Raw genomic sequence first — 24,141 nt, 5'->3', positions numbered from 1 at the left:
GGAGTTCCTGAGAGGCCCAGAGGCCACCTCACAGTACGCCCTTCTCCTTTCTGGTGTTAATCTCTGGCCTGCCTGCCAATGCTTTCGATACTCTATTCCCAAGGCATAAAAGGTTGAGCCTTAGACTTAAGTGTGTGTGGGTCTCATCACCACAGGCCCAGCCAGCTGACAGGATGTGACCCCGGAGAGTGGCACGGGGTACATGTGGCTGCCCAGAGGAAAGAGTCTCCCAAGTAGGAGCCCTTGGATCAGTTTTGCAGAGACTGGGCAATCTGCAAAGGTCTCTGAAGTGAGTAGCGACTCAAGGTTTTGCTCAGTCGTTTACATGTCGTGGCTCTGCGGTTTGCTGAAGAAATGAACAGATGGGAAGATGGGTGGTTTAATTAATTGATGGGTGGTGTTTATCCGAGGGTTAAAGATTAACACGACAGAAAGCTCAGTTCCTAATACCAAGAATTAAACATAAAAAGGAATTGGGATTAGCATGTTAGGAAAAGGCTAAGCCAGCCACAAGGCTTTTAATTATATAAAGAAATACCATGAGGAAATGAGCTTAAAATCAAAAGTCTGAACTGTGGTTTGAACTGTACAAGTTCAATGTAGAATTGGGAAAGGACAGAGATAATTTAGCTTCCCTGGGAGTGTTAAGATGCAGCCTCGTCCTGCGTCTCAGCTCACCCACAATGCTCAGAGCTGTTACTTCTGTGTTGTGAATCAGAGTCCACCTGACTTGTTTTCTGGAGCGAGTGGCTGGTCCTCTCTAGCAGTTACCTGGCAAACTTGAAGAGGTGGCTCCTCGCACGGACAGTGAAAACGCATGTTCCGAGACTCTCATCTCAATTACTATTACCAACATCAGTTCTCAAATCAGTTGTGCTGCCCAGGCGACGGAATCTATACACAAATTCCATATAGAGTCACCTGACTCTGCACTTGCCCTCAGGGTAAAGCCAAAGTCGCTTCTAAAATGGAGTCTCCTAGAGCAGGACACACCCCGAAAACTGACAATCCCCACACTGTGGAGTAACAAGAGTCCTTCTCAGCCTGATTCGCCCATGTCACCTCTGGTAGTATATCTCCAGCCAAGCAAGTGGTCTACCCTGAGGCTAAGACCAGTCAGGTTGAAAGGTATCTACACCCAGATATCCCTTCCTTTGGGAGCAGAAACTTCAATTCTAGATCTGTCACCAAGATTAATCTGTTTCATATCCTATGACCTGCCGTATTGCATAATTCACTCAAAAGAATTACCCTCGCCAGGGTTCTGGTTTGTCCCCACAGGGAATGCACTGGATAGAATGTCAATCAGAAAACAGGTACAAAACTCTTGCTTTCCATACCATAAGTCCTTCAAAAATCTTTTTTGTGTAATCAGTGTTACCTGCAACATGAATAAAACTTGGCCATTCTGCTAAGTGAAAGCCGGTCCCAAAGGACCAACTACAGTTTTATCCTGTTTGTCTGAAATGTCAGTAGTCAACAAATATAGAGAGAGTAGATTAGGGTAGTCTGGGGCAAAGGGGGTGGGGAAGATGGGTGGGGCGATAGGGTGACATTTAAAGACACAAGGTTCCTTTAGGAGATAATTAAAATATTCTAAGATTAATAAGTGGTGGTAGTTACGCGAGTCTGTGAGTATATTAGAAGCCACTGACTTGTGTTACCGTTGAATTATATCATAGCAAAGTTGTTACCAAAAGAGATCCTTAAAACATAGCATTTTACTATATTTACCCATTTTGATGTCCAAGACATTTAGCAATTAATCAAAGGAACTGAATATTAACTAAAAACAAAATTCTCCGGTCCTTTTCGAACAAACGAATGGAGCTTTCTTCCATAAATGCTGGCTTGAGGGGCCGAGGATGCAGTTTGGTTGTAGTGGACCTGATTTGCAGCTGCCAGTACCACAAACTCAAACAAGAACACACAGAAATAGACACCTAAAAACAAGAGCAAATATGCGTGAGTGCTTGATAACATGACGGCGTAGTTATAGTCTGAAGAGTAATTCACGCAAGGAAGCTGGGGACTGAAGATCGATCTCGAACTCTATGGATTGTTGGGGGCCTTAGTTGATTATTCACAACTTCTAATAATTCTTATGACATTGACCTAGGACAATTGTACACACAGTTTCTCAGGGGAGCAATCAGGCCACATCTCACGTCTGATCTAGACATCCAATTCCAACGTTACGTTACTTACCAGTGTCCGTATTTGACAAGAAAACTAATGTCTGTGCACTTTCCTTATTTGGCCACATTGGCAGCACGTGACCCACTATGACAGGACGCCACCCCTGTAGTATTTTTTTTTAACTGGTGAACAACAACAGACTCAAGCAGAACAATGGGTATGCTATTATTTGTGCCTTAGGTAAATAAGATTGTTCGGTTAATATTGCAGAGAAGACGCTAGTTGGGGTGTCCTAGGAGGACCGATAAGTACCTGTTACCAATGCAAAGAGCTACTCTGTAGAAAGGTGTCTGGTTAATAAAGAACGCCCACAAGGAAAGTGACCCAAGAAAGAGCAAAGCATTTCTCTCCTATGTCAGAATGTGAGAAGCCTGGTGTGCCTCTCACTCAATCAACATTGCTGTGATAGTGAATGAGAAGTGTTCCCCATGAGTTCACATGTTTAACACTCGGTCCCAGTTGGTGACAATGTCTGGAAAGGCTATGGAAGCTTCATGACGTAGAGTCTTGCTGGAGAAAGCCTATTTACTAAGTGAGGGCTTTGGGTTTTATAGCCTCACCCCACTTCCGGTTCTGTCTCTTGTGTACTTCCTGGATACCATGTAACCCGCTGGCTTCCTGCTCCTACTGCCATGTGGTCCTTGTCATGGTGGACTCTGTCTCTCTGGAGCTATAAACCAAAGTAAACCCTTCTGTACCTTCTTTGCTTCTTATCGGGGTATTTTATCGGAGCAAACAGAAAAGGAACTAATATTCCAGATATCAGTTGGATTCCAGAATTCACAGGGCCACCTAACTAAATAGTTACTGTACCAAGAGGAGGACATCTTCAGTGTCCTTCTGCCGAAGCCAAAGAAAAATCCCAGCAGGTGTGGTGAGGCCACAGGAAAGAGAAGGAAAGATCAATTCCCTGCATTTCCCCGACTTTTGTCATGTCCCCGGACACCATAACCCCTTCATAGGCAGGCAGGGTTCACAAGCCACAGTCCACAGTTGGTTCCTGTATCTCCTTTCTCTGAAACCTTACACTTGCATCAGCATCAAGAACTCAAAAGCCTCAGTTCTGCTGGCATGACTGTATAGAAGAGGCCACAGCACAATTCTGCTGACATCAATGACTTCCCTACCTACCTTTACCTGGGAGATGGCTGTGCTGGTAATTTGGTCCGTTTGTTGTTTGAAGGCTGCTCTGTGCTCTGTGGCTAGTTGTTTGGGTGCCAGGCAGCTGCGGGAGCACATTCCACTCTGCCACTTGCTTTGCATAGTGCCCGCTAAAACAATCTATTAGTTACCTTTCTGTTGGCGCAGCCGGGTATCTGACAAATGCAACTTGCAGGAGCAAGGGTTTCTTGGAGCCCACAGTTGAAGGAGGATTCGGTCTCTAGCCGTATAGGAGGTATGACTGCAGGAACATGAGACGGCCATTCTGTTTACCAGTAAGCTGAGAAAGACCAAAGAGACTGAGTCCACACCTTCCTCGCCCCCACCCCTCTTCATCTTATTCAACCCATGTGCAACATAGTTCTTCCTCTCTCCGCTAAACCTTCATGAAACGCCCTTATAGACGCACCCAGAGGTGTGGCTCCTGTGCTGTTCTAAACCTAGTCAAGTTGACCATGAAGGTTAACCATTACATCTTCCTAATAAGGATGGCTAGCCTCTCAGTGTGGGCTCCATGTACAGTTCTCGGCAGTGATGTAGGGAATCTTCCCATGGACTTCCCCTCACCTTTCCTTTCCTCTCTCACTGAGAAATAAGCAGAGGTAGAGAAGCAGAACTGGTTACTTACAGGATTCCCAAAACAAGAAACTCTGTTTTGTTTGTGTTTCTATTCAGTGTGCCTGCCACAGTCCTTAGTACTATGGGTATTAACTAAGTTCCGACCAGTCATCAGTAAATGAACAACTGAGGACAAACCATTCCCTTCCTTCTTTCCCTGCTCCAGGTCTCTCCCAGAATTCCTTTTCTAAATGCCTGGCGAGGACTGCAGAGATGGCTCAGCCATTAAGAAGGCTAAAGTTTGGTTCCCAGCACCCGCTTGGGGCAGCACAATTGCTTGTAGCTCCAGTTCCAGGGGAACTGGTGCTCCTTTCTGGCCTTCATGGGCACCTATAAATACATGCTAACCCCATAGACACATACACATAAAATGAATTTTTTTCTAACCTTTAAAACAGTGAAAAGCAGTAAAATAATCATAAAAAGAAATAATAAAAATGCTTGATAAGACATGTGGCAACTTTGAGTCCAACAGATCAACATCATTTGCTGGAAGTGATGCGAACTAAGAAAAGCTACTGTGATCTAAATCACAATTCCTGCCTCAGCAGCTCACCCTGCAAACCCCCCCACCCCCATCTCCCCCACCCCCCACCCCCACCCCCACACCTGAAGCACCAACCCTTTCCTACTGCTGTGAGCAAAGCCATCTCTAAGGAAGGAAAGGATTAGTTTTCTTCTGTTTTCCCTGTGCCTTTTCTGCTTTAAAAAAAAAAATGGGCCAAGGGTGATCTGTTGTCACAAAAGGTTGATGAAAATGCCATAGCAAAATGTATATAGTCAAGTCTTCTTAGCCTCAGCAATCTTGGTTGAAACTCAGAAAAGTTCCCTGAACCCAAGACCAAGGGGAGGTTTCACTTCCGCTCCCTGTCCACGGTCACACACCAACAAACCACACACACCACTCCTTGTTAATGTTTGTATCTCATCCAAGGTCTTTGGTATGTGTGTGGGTATGTGGCCACGGGCTCCGCATGAACAGGAAGAAACAGGCACGGGCAGGAAGAAGGCTGCTTCTGATGTTATTTTTAACCCGAGCCTTCTGAGGGAGCTTGAGCCACCAACACAGAACCAAAGGGAGTCACTCGTTAGGTTTCCATTCCTCAGTCAACAGAACCTGTATTCTTTCTTCCCACTCAGCAATGTTGACTATGTGTCCATTCGCTAGGCTGCCCCCAGTGCCCGTGTTCCTCCCTCTCCAGCTCTCTGTTTGTAAAGGAGACCAGCACAGCCGCTTAGAAGAGGTGGACTGCAGGCTCTGTTCTGTAGTATCTCTCCTAACCCTAAGGGAAGCTCAACTCCTTAGAGCCAATGTCTTCCCCTGAGAAGTACTTGACTTTGAAGCAAACAAGGCTACTCTGTTGCCTGGTGTCTTGACTTGAGACAGGATGGGGTCTTACAGGTAAGTTCTGAAATAAGCTTTGTGAAGGGGAGCCTCCTATCCAGAGTCCCCACACCTATGCCACAGCTCCCTCAAATCTCTGCCTCTCCCCACGACTCATGGGCCCCCATCGCCTGCTTAGATAATGCCCCTCCAGCAAGCAGGATCCCCATGTTTAAAACAGGTTGTATTACTCTGGGTGCTAGTTGACTCCATTGAGTCCTTTTTGCACTTCTCATCTCTAAGCAAAGCAGTCTCCTGTCTGGATGAGAAACCTTAGCTTTAACTGCATTATCGTGATACTGTTTCCTCACCTTCCTCTTTTGTCCTTTGCAGGGTATATCCCCAGCTATCTAGACAAGGATGAGCTCTGCGTAGTGTGCGGGGACAAAGCCACGGGGTACCACTATCGCTGCATCACCTGTGAAGGCTGCAAGGTAAGTGTGGGCCAGCACAGACCACAGCACAGCACCTACCCACTCCCAGACAGCCATCGGAACTCAGGCTCACAAATCAAATGCCAACAGTAATGGCCTCTGGCTGCCCAGGGGCCCTCTTTATTTCTGATGTGCTCAAGATCTGAATTTTCCTTTTTCCTAAATCATGAATAGCTAAATGAAATTTTTGCAATGCCGTGGTGTTTTGTTCTTGTGGTTTTAGAACAGAAAGACAACTAACGAAAAGAAAATAAACTAATGGCACTTACTTTGAGCATTAGGGCATATTTTTTTTTAAATGTCCAATCAATCCGCTTCGCCGTTTCTCCTCCCGTTTTATGTGCACTGTCTGAGGAGACGCCTTTGCTCCTCAGCCTTTCTGCTGCGACTCTGCCTGTCTGTGCCCACTTCTGAGGGTTCCATTAGGCAGAATCTTTGAAGCCACTTAAACTCAATTATGCTCTGGAGTTTATTCAAAGTGGCTTTTGGCAGAGCCTGCAATAAATGGAGTCAGTTTGCCAGTCAGGTAATCTTGTTCTCTGCAAACTTTGCTTTCTTGACAAAAACATACCGGTCTATTGAGATCTCCACAGGGAGCCTACATCTGCCTACTCATGATCTTAATCAACAAAATGAAGGGAAGCGCTATGGAAAATATCTTGTGATCCATCAACCTAGATTAGAAAATAAAGGCAGGAAACTCAACCGAGTAGTACCATGCACCTAAAGCTGTCTGCAAATAGGGATGTATTCTAACCCAGGGACAGACTTCTATCTCCTGTAAAATTTACAGGAAAACGTGTATTGAAGTTTTTTTTAAAGAAAAAAAAAAGCATTCCCTTCCTCTTCCACTTTTCCTCCCCCCTCCTCCCTTACCTTCCCTCTTCCACCTTCCCCCTCCTCCCTTACCTTCCATCCCTCTTCCACCTTCCCCCCTCCTCCCTTACCTTCCCTTCCTCATCCACCCTCTTGGCTCTCTTCCTGCCCTTGCCTTTAAGCCCACACAATTCACAAATTGACTGCATCCACATTAAGGTGGGATCCACTTCCCTAGTGGGAGGTTTTTCATGCAGATCTTCTACCTTCTTGTGCATCTTCTTGCACACTCAATGACGCCGCTGCATCTACAGAGACAATGGGAAGGTTACTTTCTGGGGGTTCTGGGGCCTCACGGGCCTCTTGACATCAGTTGGAATGTGTGCAAAGCAAGGGGCTCCCCTTCTCTAAGATCCTTTTGATATAGAATTTTCTGAGGACAAGACTGGCACAAAAGTTGCACTACTTCTCTGAAAACCAGATTTGTGGAGGTTAGAAAGCTAATCACGAGTTCTGGCTGTCTGTTAATTAGATTTGCAGGCCCGCTCTTGAAAGCAAGGTCTCATTGCCTCATTTGGAAGGAGTAGGCTAGCTAGGCCTGGTGCTTCAGTCCTGTAATTCCAGCGAGCGACTTAGGAGACTGTCACGGGAACACACCAAGCTGCAGCTTGCTTTATTTATGCATGTATTTACTTATTTACTTATTTGTTTATTTACTCTGGGCTATTGTGTGTGTTGGAGGCCAGGTGGACAACTTAATGAGACCCTGTCACGAAATAAAAGGAAAAAGTACTGAGGATCATGTACAGTCAGTGACAGAGTAGTGTCATGTCTGACCAATCCCTGGTACTGGACAAAAAAGAAATAATAAAATTATATTACTTCAGGTTCAGTCTCTCATTTCCAAAGATCAGTAATTGAAGCTAGTAATTGAAATTAGCCTTTTGGGGTTTTGTTTGTTTGTTTGTTTGTTTTCTAAATTGGCTCCAGTGAATAAAGCTTCACCTGCCTGCTTACACAGCATTACAGTGCTTTTATAACAACGTCATAAGATAAAGTTTGAATCTGTTTGCAGACTGCCTCCATCACATACCCAGAAAGGAACCTAGGAGAGAAAACTATCTTAATATGATACAGAAGCAACTCAGGAAAAGGGGAAAAGTTTTCAAATGTAACGTCAACTTCAAGAATGTCAAGAGGTTTAAAGGATGAAAGAAAAGAAAAGAAGAAAGGAGAGAGAGAGAGAGAGAGAGAGAGAGAGAGAGAGAGAGAGAGAGAAAGGGAGAAGGAGAGAAGGGAAAGAAAGGAAAAAGAAAATAAAGGAAAGGAAAAGAAAAAACGCTATACCTCATGGTTTGTTCACACCTACAGTGCATATGGCCAGAAACTGCACTGCCTTTAGCAAAGAAAGATTGGGAAGTTTTTAACTCTGCTGTGATGTGTAACTTGCTACACACTTTGCACTTTGAAGAAAGAAGGTTGATGTTGCCACATAACAAAGTATTTTCACAGAAAGTGTAACAATACTACAGTGCTTTCACAACAAACTCAGAAGATAAAATTTGAATTGAGAGAAAACATAAAAAGTCATCATGACTCTTAAATTCCCCCAAGTGATCCAACCTTTATAACTCCAAACTTTCTAAACAGCCTGCACATAAACAGTGTCTAAACTGTTATGTTCTAAAATGTCACAGCTCCCCTTCAAGTTTGGACTGAAGTGGTACTCACTTCCTGCCGTTGCTGTGATAAAACCAAGCAAAATCGAGGATGCAGGGATCCCTTGGCTTAACTTGCAGGCCACAGACCACTCAAGGACCCCTGCAGGAGTCAGGGCAGGAATGGGAAGCAGAGACATGGGGGAAGGTTACTGCTGACTTGTCCATGCTTGGCTAGCTTTCTTATACAGCTCAGGACCACCTACCCAGATAGCAGTGCCACCCACAGTGAGCGAAGCCTCCCTAAATCAATAAACAACCAAGACAGTCCCTCACAGACACTCATAGGGCAAAATTATCTGGGTAATGGTGACTCTTTTAGTTGACTCTGTGTTATGTCAAGATGCAAGTTACAGCTAAAAATGTTGGATAGTAACAAAGAGTTACTTTGAAAGAGAGTGTGTGTGTGTGTGGTGATAGTGGTGGTGGTGGTGGTTTAAGACGGGGGTTTCTATGTGTAACCCTGGCTGCCCTGGAACTCAGGAAACCAGGGTGGCCTCGAACTCAGAGATCTGCCAGGAGTGCTGGGATAAAAGGCGTGTGCCACACCTGGCTATGTGGAGGTCCTTATGTCTGGTTAGTCCATCATGTGGGGCCATTAAGAAACTAACCTGTCTCTTCTCTGAGCACAGAAGCATTTTATTGTAGGTTTTAAAGGCCAGGTCTCCACTCATGCACAAGTCAATGACACGTGTTCTTATTTATCCCTTAAGAAGCCTCTTTTGTCAGCTCACAGGTGGGTGGGTTGGTTTTGGTGCTGAGGAATTATCTCCGAGCTCCATGCATATTCAGCATGTACTATGCTGCCGAGCTACACCCCTAATCCCTAAAATAATTTTTCACGTAAATGTCTTGTCTTTAAGTTTATCGCCAGGAGTTAATATTCATCGCTCTTTAAAAATTAAGAGATCTATCATCTTTACGTCTCTCTAAAAGTAGTATCCCTTCATCCTGTGCCAAAAGATAGTCTTCCACAGATTAGAGTAGTGCTTAAGAGGGATTTGATCCGTGAACATCGATCAGAGGTAGGCTCGGAAAAGGTGATACAAGACACAGCACAATACTTACATTTTCTACAAAAACTCCGTTAAAGAGTACACACAATACCTTTGTTGAAATACACGATCCTGTCCTGAATCTGTTACAGCCCTGCTCACCCTGGCCTCTGCGTGGTCTTCATAGGCATCCAGTGTGAGGGAGAAAAAGGTCTATCAGTGTTTCCCCTTAGCAGCTGTCCGTGTCTTCCCTGGCTAGCGTCTAGGTAAACTTGGCTTCCTCCTCAAGGGGGCGTTGTCCTGCCCCTTCCCAGTGCGTACCATCCATCTCGCCAGAAATGACTGTCACAGTGAGGGAAGGGAAAGCCACATGAAAAGTTGCCTTTCATTCTGGAGTCATGCGGTAACATGGCGCTCTGGGCAGATTCACCCACCCGGGGGGGGGGGGGGGGGCATGGTTGATGTGTCTCTCCTCCAAGTGCTTGTGTGTGGTTCCTGAGCCTGTAACAGCATGTCCACATCATTCAGAGTCATGCACACATGTTTAAGAACACAAACCCCCAATTCACAGTTTTCCTGTTAGAATGTGATTTTGAAAAAAAATCATATTCCTTAAAAAAAAAAACACACACACACACAGATATGAGTCTTGGTTATTCCTGCTTTGCTCAGTATAAAGCCCTACTCTGGACCCTCTCACCGCAAGGAAGAGCTTTGCCTGAATGGGGGCTATGCCTGTGCCCACAACCAAAGCCAAAATCTTCAATGAATGAATGAAAATGGGCAAAATCTGTGGCAACTGATATTTATCTTTAAGTTAAGAGAGGCAAGGCCCCCTTGAGTAAAGAACTCTCTTTAAATGTGTTTGTTAGATTCGGTACTTAAATTAGATAGTTTGGGGGATGAGGAAGAGGAAACTTTTTATAATATCTGCTCAAGTAAATAATACAGCAGAACCATTTCGTGTTAGATGAGCAACTAAGGAAAGAAGAACTGGAGTGCATCTATGTATCATGGCACACATTTGGAGTCTGGAATCATAGCGTTTGGGGGACTAAAGCAGAAGGGTTGCAAGTTCAAGGACATCCAGGGCTATATAGAAATTTCCAAGTAAGCCCAGATCATATAGCAATGCCCTGTTTCAGGAGATGTAGGTCCAGGGTTGACTTCCAGGTTTCTCTTTCTGTAGCCTTCTCACACCAGAGACGAGAAGACAGGGATTTGGTTCCATACAGACACCAGTTCTACCTCTCTGCATTCGGTCTGGATGTTGTCCTCAAGGCAGTGGGACCCTGAGGTCAGTTTTCAGAGAGCAACCCTCTGTCCTAGGATCAGCCTTGGTTGTTTAAGGATCTCCACAAGACACCCTCAGTCAACCAAACACAACCCAGTCTTGCCACTGGAAGTTTTGCCTGGCAACAAAAGATGGCCAGTTCAGACTCTGTATCCTCAATTGCTAGGAGCCCTCACTAGGGTCGCCCTCATAGATTCCAGGAAGTTTCCACAGCACTAGAGTCTCTCCGTGCATTCTATCCCTTCATCCCCCAGTCCCACCTAATCCCTCCCTCTCCTATCCCTATCCACCCCCAGTCCATTACCAAAATCTATTCTATTTTCCCCTTCCCAGGGAGATCCATGCACCTCCCCAAAGCTGCTTTACCTAACCTCTCTGGGTCTGTGAATTGTAACACTATTATCCTTTTTGTAACAGCTAATATCCACTTATAAGTGAATACATATTGTAACACTATTATCCTTTATATAACAGCTAATATCCACTTATAAGTGAATACATATTGTAACACTATTATCCTTTATATAACAGCTAATATCCACTTATAAGTGAATACATATTGTAACACTATTATCCTTTATGTAACAGCTAATATCCACTTATAAGTGAATATATACCATATGTTTTTCTAGGTCAGGGTTCCCTCACTCAGGGTGACTTTTTTTTTTTTTGTAGTTCCTGCCATTTGCCTTCAAATGTCATGGCGTCATATATTTATCCACCGAGTAATGATCCATTGTGTAAATGCACAATTTCTTTATCCATTCTAGGCGTGAGGGACATCTGGGTTGTTTCCAGTTTCTGACTCTTGTAAATAAAGCTGTAACAAACACAGTTGAGCATCCTTTGGGTGGAGCAGGCTTTGGGTCTAGGCCATGGCTATCTTAAGAGTCAAACAAGTTTAAGTGAAATCTCTAAATGAAATAAAGACATATATTTAATCACCAAACAACTTTAAATGTTCTAGGTGTGTGTGTATGTGTTCATCGTACATAGTAATGGGTTCCTTAAAGAAATATTCTTTCAAGTATATCTTATCTTTAAATAAACTGTCAACCAAGTATTCTGCTCTTTTAATTCAGGATAAAGTAATAAAGCTCTTCACTCACTTAGCAGCCAAGTTATGACACCATATGAATAAAGGTTATACCATTTAATATACAGAAGAATAAGAGCACACACCAGATTGCCCATTTGCTTCATTTATTTGAGTAAAATACACAACATGAAGGCATTGCAGCCTTGTGAAGCCTCCCTCAGCTCCTTAGATTCACTTGTCTCACCATCCTCCATTTGAGGGTATAAAGTTGGAGGCCCCGGCCCAGGCTAAGGGCCAGAACAATTGCTCTTATTCTCAGGTAGACACGAAACTCTGCAGTCATCTATTTTCAGAAAATATGGACCTGTTATCTCCCATCTTTCTCACTTAGGGTTTCTTTAGAAGAACCATTCAGAAAAGTCTCCATCCATCTTACTCCTGTAAATATGAAGGGAAGTGCATCATAGACAAAGTCACCCGTAACCAGTGCCAGGAATGTCGCTTTAAGAAATGCATCTATGTTGGCATGGCAACAGACCGTGAGTAGCTGTTCTTCATTCGCTTGGTATTGTGAAGTGTGAACCGGGGTGGGGGGGTTGGAGGTTTTGGTTCAACATCAATAAAGAAAGCAGGAACCTCTGTGGATAGATTCCGGCTCTCGTACACCCCCTTCCCTCCAACATCCAGCCTTACCATAGGGGAGATGGAAATCATTGGTTTTCTTCCTCCTGACTTATCAATTCCCAACTTCCAAAGCATCCAGATGATGTGAGAAGAGGGGGGTTAGATCATCCCTGTGTGGTTGGAAGCATGTAGCATGGTCACTTCTCATACACAGGCTCCATATGCTGAGAGGCTTATGGACCAGTCCTTGTGTTTTCAAAAGCAGAAATAAATTAATTTGGTCGACATCTCTGGAGATGGAGTAGCAGCAGAAAATGTCATGTTCGAGAATTTTTGAAGAATTTGAAGTTGAATGCTCCCATATGAATCATCCCTCTGTTGATAGCTTGTATTTTAGCCAAAATAGATTTTTTTTTGTTTTACTGAAACTATATTACCCAGTTTTCTATGTGCCGTAACATCTAGCAATGGGGTCTCTCCTCCTATCCCTGGACCAGGGTTTTATACCAGTTACCTTAACTAATCATAAAACAAAGAACCGTGTCACCCAGCATATACAGCCTCCCGTCTGCCAGGAATCAGTAAGGGTGACTTCCACAGCCATCATCATTGTACATCAGAGATTTCAATTGTGAGTTTAAAAGGAAAAAGAAAAACCCAGGAAAGAAAGAAAAGGCAATGAAATGAGAATTTTCCTGATATAGAAAAAAAATAATCATAGTTTTTATTGGGACCATAAATAGTGTTCTCTCTGAGAGAATTAAAAAAGAAAATCTATGATTTCCTCCTAGAAGAAAATGCTGCAGAGAATTTTATGAGAGCTCTTAGGGTGTCCGGCTGCAAATACTCGTGTCCATCCACTCCTTGGGCAGGACATCTCTACCTCTAAAGGATCGAGCCCTTTTCTGACCAGGATGTGAATATGATTACCTCAAAACCAAATACTTATATGACACTATTCCAAACCACTGTTGTTTAAAGAGCCATTTCATTAAGTTTAAGAAGTGAGTAGTTATGGGGTTAAGATGCTCAAAGTCCATCTAAACTGCAGATACAAATGTTCAGCTCTTTTATCTGTCCAGGTTACTCAACAGAAAAACCTCTGCTCAGGGATGGTCAGGTCATTCAGGGACGGTCAGGTCATCATCAAACACCAGTATCTGCCACCAGCCCCAAGCCTGACAACCTATAAACCCAGTCCCTGAGAATCCACATGGTGGAAGAAGAGAACTGGCTCCAACAGGTGTCCTCTCACGGGGCTGAGGGTGTGCACATGCCACACACACACACACACACACACACACACACACACACACACACACACACACACACAAATTCAACAAATAAGTAAATTACAAGAAGATAAAGAAAAGCAAACCTCCATGCCAGTGCCAGCCCTACCACTGATTAGGTGAGTGACCTAACAGGCCCAGGTCCAGGGTCTATACAGCTACAATAGTGTGGCATTCTGGAAGCCTTGGGGCAATAGGACTTTTGGGTTTGTGAGCCTTTGTGAGGTAAACCAAAGTTACCTCGCAAGGCTCCTCTTCATTTCCCACATCTGAAGACACTCATGTGAACATTAGTGACTGGTCCTAAGGAGATACTCTTGGGGGGCTGTAGGAATTGAAGGTGGGAGCCCTGGTGTTCCCCTGAGCTTGATCTGACCTTAGGCAAGTCAGAGTCTCTGGTCCCTCTTCTGTGGAATGAGGAGAGTGGACTAGATCCTGCCTGCAGTTGTCTGAAGCCTGAGCCATGCTCAGCGTGAGAGGGCTGGCTGCGAAAGCAAGAAGACCTGAGTTCTAACCTCCAGCACACACATCAGAGCTGCCATGACCACAGGCACCCGGAACCCCGGTGCTGGGTTAACGACAAGCACATTCTGTGGACTCACTAGCCAGGAACTTAGCCTAAACAGCAAGGTTCAAATTCAGTGAGAGACCCTGTCTCAAAAAGGTGAGGGGAGGGTTGAGGAAAACTCCTGACATACTTCTCTGACTTCTGTGTGTTTACAGAGGTTCACTAGCCCCGTCCACATGCACACATACACAAAATGTACACGCAAGCAGGAAAGATGGCCTGTCAGGTAAAGGAACTTACCACCCAAGCTCCCTGTGATTCTCAGAGCGTACGTGGTCAAAGGAAAATACCAACGTTACAGAGTTAGCCTCTGATCTTCACAAATGTACCATGGCATGTGTACACCTACACACACACACACACACACACACACACACACACACACACACAAATAATAATGATAATAATAACAACAATTTTAAGTAAAATAAAATAAAACCTGCATTTTTCATGTCTTTAACAAGTCTAGTTAAAAAGTCTCACTGATAAGTTTCTGTTCTTTTTGCACAAATGGCAAACCATGACTGTATTTAGTGAACAATTACCACACTCACATTGCCATAGCGAATACCTTGTACGTGGGCATTATTGATCCCATGAAAGCTCAGAGAACCTAGCAAACCTGCTTAGCAGTCACACAGGTAGAAGGTGCTGGTGTCAGGACTCAAACCCAAGTCTTTCTACTCCAAGGCTCTTTACCTACCATGGAGGATTAGACCAGGTACAAAGATTTGCAAAGATGGACCCATGAGGCTCAAGAGAGCAAAACCACATCACAGTCTGACCTTAGGGAGCAGACTCCAGAAGTCATTATTCTAGAAGACTTCCTTAACAGGAAGCACAGACGGCCAAGGGGTGAATGCAGGTGGCTGCCCAACTGATTTCAAGGCTATTATGGTTCTAAGTCTCTCTGCTTTTGTCTGATTTTAGCCACTGCCTTCTACAGAGCTAAGTTCCTGGTGCCCATGTCCCTTCAAAGCTCTGTTTTGGTGACTTGGTCTGGACACTGGGCTCATAGTGGGGAAGGGAGAATGTGTCCCCATGTGACTCCAGGCTCAGAACCTACAATCTGTTCCAAGCTCTGGATTAGCCATGGGTCCCTCTCACCTTTCTACCTCACAGTGGTGCTGGATGACAGCAAGAGGCTAGCCAAGAGGAAGCTGATAGAAGAGAACCGTGAGAAGAGGCGGCGGGAAGAGCTACAGAAATCCATTGGGCATAAGCCAGAGCCCACGGATGAGGAATGGGAGCTCATCAAGACAGTCACCGAGGCCCACGTGGCCACCAATGCCCAGGGCAGCCACTGGAAGCAGAAGCGGAAATTTCTGGTAAGGTTTCTGACCAAGTTCACTCACTGTGTATCCTTCATTTTCTGCCAAAGTTTAGAGTCCACTGGACCCTTCTGACATTAGTGTCCATTTTTGTGATGGGCAGTTGCAGCTCAGAGTGGCTAGGACTGCGGGCATGCCAGTAGGGGACTGGAGGCTGATGGTTACAGATGCTGATTGTTACAGAGGCTGATGGTTACAGAGTCTGATGGTTACAGAGTCTGATGGTGGTCACAGAATCTGATGGTGGTTACAGAGGCTGATGGTTACAGAGGCTGATAGTTACAGAGTCTGATGGTGGTTACAGAGGCTGATGGTCACAGAGTCTGATGGTGGTCACAGAGTCTGATGGTGGTTACAGAGGCTGATGGTTACAGAGGCTGATGGTTACAGAGGCTGATGGTCATTCACTGGTATCCAGAGCAGCTTCCCATACCTCCAACCTCAGGGAGAGGCCAGGGCTGCAGCCTCTCCTCAGGAGTGTCTGCTACCTGCTGACTTACCCTTCTCCCCCTTCCGCCTTCAGACTTCGAGTGTTCATACTCAGCCACCCGGGCTTGTCCACGTGCCCGCTTCAGCAGAATCTCTAGGAGGAAGGTTCCCAGACCTCACATTTAAGTTTTTATCTGCCAAAGTCAAAACGCTTGTCTAGAAATAAAAGCTTAAGTTCAGGAGCCAGAGAATAAGAGTGTAGCCATGGGAACAAGGCAGCCCTTTTTGGATCTGTGTGCACTTACTGGACTGTAGAGTGAAACCCCTTTCCAGCCATTTCTCATCTAGACTTCCTGGTGCTCTGAAGTTTCTGGAGTTGCTATCCCTTTTTTATAGAGGCAAGTCAAGCCCGAGGTCATACATGACTGCAGTAAGTGACTAAGCCAGGCCCCAAAGCCAACAGGTCCTGTGGTTCCAAGTCTCCCCACCCACCTCACGAGACAGACTTCCTCCTCCAGCCAGTGTCTAGCCACCTCCAAGACTGGTTTTGCCTTCAGTGTATGGCATAAAGGCTGAACACTTTGCTGGCCTGTGGAGCTGTCTGTACATCAGAGTGGCTCTCTCTAAACAAGGAGGTGTGGCGGTGAAATTACCCGTGCGCCACAACAGCAACATCATGACGCAGTGGTTTTAGGCTTACAGTTATAGCCACTCAGAAAGCCAAGGTAGGAAGGTTGCGAGTTCAAGGCCTGCTTGAGTTACCAGTGCAGCCTAGGGAACTTAACAAGATCTTGCCTCAAAAATTAAAGCAATGAAAGAGCTAGCATACAGCTTCGTGGTAAAGCATCTGCCCAGCCTGCATGAGATGCTGGGTCAGTCCCCAGTACCATAAGTAACAATAATAAAAGGAAATTTTGGAAAGAAAGGCCTATGAGTAATCTGCTCTGGAACAAATCCTCTCAGTGTCACAATAAACAAATACTGTCAGGTGTCACCTTTAGAAAAGTCGCCAAGTTGGGGATTTAGCTCAGTGGTAGAGCGCTTGCCTAGCAAGCGCAAGGCCCTGGGTTCTGTCCCCAGCTCCGAAAAAAAGAAAAAAAAGAGAAAAAAAAATAGAAAAGTCGCCAAACTCTGAAATGATGCTTATGATAGTTCTAGTCTATATGCTTCGCTCCCTAATCCTCAAACGCTATACCACAGAAAAGAGCAAAATATCAAGACATGAGAACCAGCCTTGAGGCCTCCCCTTCAAGGCTTCTGATAGTCTTCATGACTTTGATCACGCAAAGCAGAAAGGTGTGGCAGGGTGGCCTGCTGTTGGACTCCAGTCAGAGGAAGGAAGTGATCTATGCACTGTTTTTCTTCAGGAAACTGATGGGAGCAGCCATTACATCTAGCTATGCAGTACAACATAGCATGTGATGTGTGCCTTTTATAGATTTCTCATCAAGAAAGTGTCCCTCGTGATCCAAATGTAAATAACAGCTTCTCCACACCAGTTACTCTAAGGTTCCTAGTTTGATTGGACTCCTGCTCTATCCCATCTGACTCTACCACTCAGCCTTTGTGCCTGGATCACCCTGTGATATCATGGGGCTGGGGCAACCCAGGTCCACTAAACACTATCCCTCCAGTGCTGGTGGGTGAAACTCTCAAAATCATACCTCTGAATGACTCCCACTACACAGTACCCTCAGTATCCATAGGCTCTGTCTCCTGCAGAGAGAACCTTCTTCCCTCTTCTTGAAAATGGCTTTTAAAAGAGGATTTCAATGGAAGAGATGTTTAAGTGACGTCTTAGTCTCTTCTTAGTCATAAGAAACTTTGCTGGAGCCTGAATAGTAGCTCTGTGGGAGACAGCTTGTCCAGATAGACAAGGCTCTGGGTTCTATCCGTAGGGATAAGAAAAAAATGCTTTGAAGCTCCAGCTTAAAGGAGGAAACTAACTATGTCGTCATCGTCATAGTCATCATCACCATCATCATAACCACCTTCTTCTTTTTCTTCTTCCTCCTCCTCCTCTTCTTCATCACCACATAAGAAGCTGGGGATGCTAGCTTGCATCTGTAAACCCATCCTAGGAAGCTGAGCTCAACACAACGGTTGAGCACTTTTTGTGAGGCCCTGGATTCAATCCCCAGTACCATAGAGACAGAAAAGTTAAAAGGACTCTTAGCTATGTCCCTAACCCCCACCATACTAAGAAAGAATTTAAAAGTTGTCCTGTTAAGCTGCCATGTTCTAATGTAATCTGTTACACAGCCATAGCTAACCAAAACAGAACTCAATACACTTTTCAAGTTGAGCACGAAGTTCCAATGTTAGGTCACCAGAGACAGTGAGGTAAGCTCTGAACCTCAGTCAGTTTGCACGTCTGCAAAAGAGTTCTCTGGTGTCTGCGCTCAGAGTGGAAACCACACTCTTTTGAGCAGTGAACTATTTCCACAAGAATATCAAGAAATCTCACTTGAAAACAGCATAGCTAACAGTTCTGTCTAGTTAGCCCTCACTGCCAGCTTACCTGAGAGGAGAAGCCTCAACTGAGGAATTACCTATACCGGATTGACTTGTGGAACTATCTGTGAAGTACTGATTGGTGATTGATGTGTCCACTCTGGGCTGAGTTGTATGAGAGAGCTCTTGCTTGAGTTCTTGCCCTATTACTCCTTAATAAGAGGCTATGACAAGGCAGGTATAAGCTAGATCAACACTTCCCTCCCCTCAGTTGCTTTTGGTGAGAGCATTTTATCACAGCAATAGCTAGAACAGTATCCCATGGTCAGAAGGGACATTTTAGGGTTTCTGTTTCCTAAGTGGCCGATGTCTCCTCTTTGTATTGAGAACACTACATACTAATTCCTTATTTTATGTGCAATGTCCCACCTCGTTCTGGAAAAGGGCGTGACGAGGCTTATGACCTTAATGGTGCAGCAGCCATGAGGGATAAGACTCAGGTTGTGACAGAAGCTGCACCTACTCATTTATTAGGCATAACTATCTAGTCCCCAAAAGGAACTACTTCATCATGTATCCCCTAAGATCAAGTTCCAGCCAAGTCAAAAAAAAATAAAAAATAAAAAAATAAAGGTATGGTACTCCCTTCTGAGAGAATGGGTGTTTGGCAAGTGAAGGGCGTTTGCAGAAATCCATGACGTTTCATAATGAACCTCAAGCCGTGCTATCAAATCACCTTCAAAGCATTCAGATCATGTCCCTTCCGTGACTTTCCCCAATCTACTTCAGTCTCTGAGGTAACAGAAATGCTTTCCATGATGAAGACGCTGTGGTGAAAGCAGAAGTGGGCTGAGGAGGGAGGCTCGTTTCTACCCTCTTTGTGTCAGGAAGACGTTGGCACAAAACCCACGCCCACGACAGCAAGCTGTGTATGTTGTCATCATCATCTGGGGACACAGTGCACTGTTCTCCTCCCTGGTTCACTAACAGAGGCACAGCTGGCGGACTTTCTAGGCAAGGACGAAATGTGGCCTTTGGAGTCAGGGCACACCTGCCCTATTTCTCCCCCAGCTGAGTCACTGCCTGATGACCACGTTCTCAACTGGGACCAGTGTCAGACAGGGCACAGACTGAAGGGTCAGATAGGTCTGTGAGGTCAGGTCAGGGCACAATCTATGATCCCAAATTACCACCATTTCAGAAACAATCAGGAGAGCTAGCCTTCCTAATTATGTAAGTGATTTCACTCCCTCTCTGGTCGTTGGCCTTTTGACCACCTCAGGTAGGGTAAAAACTAATTATGCAAAGGACACAGAGGCACCTGGCATCTCGTGCTTATGACACATGACTTTCACATTTCACCCCGTTTATCCCAGGATGTATAAACCTGGAGTCAGGTCTAAGACACCAGGGCCCTGAATGTGTCAGGGTCCTTCTACATTGCTTTGCATTGTGAGAAGACGAACCTGCTAAACAAACAGAGAGAAAAACTCATCCACCTGGCCAAATCCCATTCTGCCAGGGCCAACAAGCTGCCGGGCTAAGCCAAGATGTCCTTGGCTTTCAGCCATCCATTTGTAACAAGGCCAACGCTAAGTAACCTCAACCCAGAGAGCCAGCTGGCAGGGGTCTGTGTAACTCCAGCTCCCCAGTGCTGAACGGGGACTGATGTCACACCTGCACATACACCTGAACCTCATGTCTGTCCCTCTCTGTTCCTACTGCCCAGAGAAGCCAGGGCGCTAGGGGTTCCTGAGCTGACACCCTGTGCATCTTCATAGGTCCTCCATTTCTGGCTGTTTTACTGTGAACTCATAGTCCAGCCCACCTCAACCTGACTGAATTACAGCAGCTTCTCCTTGCTCAACCCTTACCCAAACCAACATCCCTACACCTCATCAAGCCTCTGTCCTGTCTGTAGCCCTTCAATGACTTTTGTTTTGTATCTAGAAGATGTTTCTTTCCTCCCGTGGTCCATGGGGCCCAACATGATGCTTCTCTGCCGGGCTCCATCCAACTGGGCCTTTTTTCTGTCCTCAGCACTTTGCAATGAGTATTAGTTACTCTCCTTGATATTTTGACCAAATCCTTGACAAGGACAGTTTCAAAGAGGGAAGGTTTATTCTGAATTACAGTTTGAGAAGAATAGTCCCTCATGGCCATCCTGGATAGAGTTGCTGTCAGTTACTGACCAAAGCAACTTGGGGAGAAAAGGGTTTGTTTCCTCTTCCAGGTAACAGTCCATCACTGGGGGAGTTAGGATAGGAATTCATGCAGAGCAGGGACCTGGAGGAGCTGATGCAGAGGTCATAGAGGGATGCTGCTTTCTGGCTTGCTCCCTAGGATTTGCTCGCTTACTTTATTACAGAACCCAGGACCACCAGCCCAGGGACAGACACACACAATGAGTTGGACCCTTCCCTATCAATCATTAATTAAGAAAAGTGCCTTGCCAGATCCTACAGAACATTTCCTTAGCTGAAGATCCCTCCTTTCCCAGCTTGTGTCAAGTTGACATAATCACTAGACAGCACGATGGCCAAGAAGGGCCAGCAGTAAGAGCTGGAGCAGCTGGTCACCTTGAATCAACACTCACAGGGACAGAAAGTGAGGCCTTGACTATAAACCTGGGAGGTGAGTATGGAGCATGTGAGCCTATGAGGAACATTTCACGTTCAAAATAGAACTACTGGCTTCTCCCTCCGCCTTGAATATTTCTCCTTCAACTCCATGGACAGCTGACTCCTTGACATGCTTCAGCCCAAAGTCTTGACCATTTGCTCGTCATCAGGACCTTGGTGGACTAACATGTCACCTCTAGGCTTATCACAAGCCAGAGTTCTTCAGTGATTATTTTTCTTGCCTATCACTGATCATCCCTCACCACAAACCCATTTATCTTATGAGAGACATCATTCACTCCTGTAATCTCAGCATCAAGAGTGCAATCTGGCCCTACTTCATGCAGAGGCCTGTTCCACAGCAGACAGAAACACAAAGGCTTGGTCCTTTCCCGTTCAGAAGGCTGTCTATGTGATGAACGACTATATAAGTGTGAAAATAAGTTAAAAGTAAGAGAAAAGAGTTAAAAGTCAGTGCCATAAAAGTGACACCCACTGGCGACTGTGAGTGTGTAGAGGAGGCCAGTGTCATTTCAGGTGAGGTCATCTAGCAAGATGTCAAGGAGTAGACAGGATTCAGGTTGGGGTTGACAGTGAACAGAGACAACAGATTGAAGTAGGGGCTTCAGAGGAAGGAAAGATCCAGAGAGAATGTGCAGTAGAAAAGAGAGGCAATGTGTGGGACAAAGGTGGTGATCTCAGATGTACTGAGCCAGGTGGCCCATTTAGAGCCTAGAGGACAGACATCAGTGCTGTTGTTGGAATGCCCTATGAGCAAGCTAAGGCAGCTAAGCAGACCTCTCCACAGCTAGACACAAGACAGGGGCATCAATGATACTGGAGCTTGGTATTGGGCACAACTACATCCTGGGCACAAGATCCTCAGTGCCCAAGGCCACTAGGCACAATAAGCTAACAGATTCAAGACGAATTCAGCAATCTGCAGTCCTTATGGGTGAGAATCTACAGGGGAGCCACATAGGCATTTGCATTCTGCGATCTCAGTTCTCTGTACCAGGAGGCAGCTCACCTCCTTGCAGATTCTTCTTCTTCTCCCTAGTACCTGAGGTCCATTGTGGAAACGAACTCTAATGATACAACAGAATGCTTTTTATCTATTCCGCTGTTTAGTTCCCAACAGAAAGGCCTGTGAAGTTACACCGAAGCTGTAATTTTATCGTTGCCACGTTCCCTTGCTTGATTTTCCTCCGTCTTTCAAATCATCGGTCACGGGAAGTGACTCCCCTGCTTTTCTACCCACAGATGAATGAATGTTTAGGTGCTGGGGAGATGTTCAGTTGGTAAAGTGTTTGCTGTGGAAACATGAGTATCAGGGTCTCCAGCCCGCTCATAAAAATGCATGGGCAGAGTGTATTCATGAAATCCCAGCGCTAGGAAGACAGAGATAGGCAGATCCCTGGAGCTCACTGGCCAAGCCGTCTAACTAAATCAGAGGGCTCTGCATTCAGTGGTGTGTGTGTGTGTGTGTGTGTGTGTGTGTGTGTGTGTGTGTGTGTGTGTGCAGGGAAAACATCCATAAACATCAATAAAACAAATACATTTTTAAAATAAATTAAAATTCATCATTATGATGAGCAACAGCATCTAGAAAGAAACTAAAGGAGACAGCTGACATCAGGCCTGGCTTCTACATGCACACATATGCACATATACCAACACATATGTGCGCACACGAACATGTATATACACAAAAATATGTTGTTTCTGAGATGTTCCTACATAAATTTAGATAGATAGATAGATGATAGATAGATAGATAGATAGATAGATAGATAGATAGATAGATAGACGATAGATAGATGATAGACGATAGATAATTTTAACTCAAAACTCCCTACCTTGTTAATGTGTGGTCATGCTCATTTAGCAGCCGACCTTCCTTCCTAACAGGCTTGTAAAGAAGACAGGAGGCAAGAGCAGCCTCCTGTTCAGGGGAAGAAGAAAATATACAAGCCAGCTCAGGATGCAAGGAACAGTGGTCCCCAAAGTACGATCGGCATTCATTTTAAATCCTTAGCTCACACAACGACAGAAAGTGGGACAGGCATTGTATCCTGTCCCATCTGTGTCCAGGAAGGCCATGTCATTGGTTACCTCAGACACCTCCATTCACCATGAAAACATGGTAGAACCCAGACCCACCCGTTCACTACCACTAAAACAAGAGACAACAACAAAGCCAGAGGAACCTATGGGTAATGTCAAAGGAGTCAGCACTGCCCACATTCGCTGTGAACACACACATTCTCGCAATTCTCCCTAAGGCTTGCAGGGCCTGGCTGCTCCTGCAGATCCTGACATATGGGCAAGTTGAGGGTGAGAGTTATCTGCTGTCCTGTGAGCTGTGACCACTGACAGGCTGTAGGGAGGAAGGTGGATGCTCCACACTGAGTTTGTTCACTGATGGCCTGGCATCCTCAGAGTGGCCGCAGACTACCAGCAGCAGCACACCCCACAACCTCTGTAGAAAGACAGACCCCCTACTTCTACCTGGCTCTAGATTCAGGTGAAGCCTAGAAATCTGGAACACAGTGAAGTTTGGAGCCACAGAGTCTTGACATGGGCGGTGGACATTGTCATTGTGACTCCTCCCCAAATGGGGAAGGGTAATTGTGCTCCACCCACTGCTGTCACTCCCCACTCCCACCACTGGGTGTCTTGGAGAAACCAGATCTTCTTCACATCTGTTCACTGTAGCATCATGCAAAGATGGCCGCCATCCCACAGCCATGAGTCTCTGATGCCCTTGGTGACATCCACAACTCCTAGAAGACACTTGAAGACACCATCTGTTTCCAGGTGTCAGAAAGTGGACAGATGTTACAGACATGTTTCCCTTCCCTGCTTTTGCACTTGTTTAAAGGCCTGGGCTTCTGTGAACCACATGGGATAGAGAAGTGGAAGCTGGCATCCATGTGCTAGTAAGTCATTCATAGCTGGTGCTTATTAGTATCACAGAGACAAGAATGGGCAGTAGAGAGGGTTGTCCTCACGAGAAGTACAGAAACAGCACACGATACCCTAGTAGAGGTGACAGAATGCTCACTAAGGACAGGCGGCTTGTGGAAGTCCACCCTGCACGAGTAACCTGGAGCCAGGCTGAAACCGTGATTCTGAACAATCAGATCCAGAGAGGGCCCGAG

At 45.4% G+C, this 24,141-nt stretch overlaps 1 protein-coding gene across 24 annotated transcripts in view; it reads left to right on the top strand.

The window, feature by feature from the left end:
- Thrb (thyroid hormone receptor beta) overlaps positions 1-24,141 on the top strand; it is a 339,826-nt gene that overhangs the window by 303,239 nt on the left and 12,446 nt on the right. For 22 of the 24 annotated variants that reach the window (XM_087584976.1, XM_087584964.1, XM_087584972.1 and 19 more), the window contains 3 exon segments: positions 5,696-5,796; positions 12,050-12,197; positions 15,265-15,470. In XM_087584976.1, the coding sequence (XP_087441102.1) occupies positions 5,696-5,796; positions 12,050-12,197; positions 15,265-15,470 (455 nt within the window). 24 annotated transcript variants of the gene reach the window in all.

Source organism: Rattus norvegicus, chromosome 15, assembly GCF_021556685.1.
Source record: "Rattus norvegicus strain SHRSP/BbbUtx chromosome 15, alternate assembly SHRSP_T2T, whole genome shotgun sequence".
NCBI classification, from domain to species: domain Eukaryota; kingdom Metazoa; phylum Chordata; class Mammalia; order Rodentia; family Muridae; genus Rattus; species Rattus norvegicus.
This window is presented reverse-complemented; position numbering and strand designations above follow the sequence as displayed.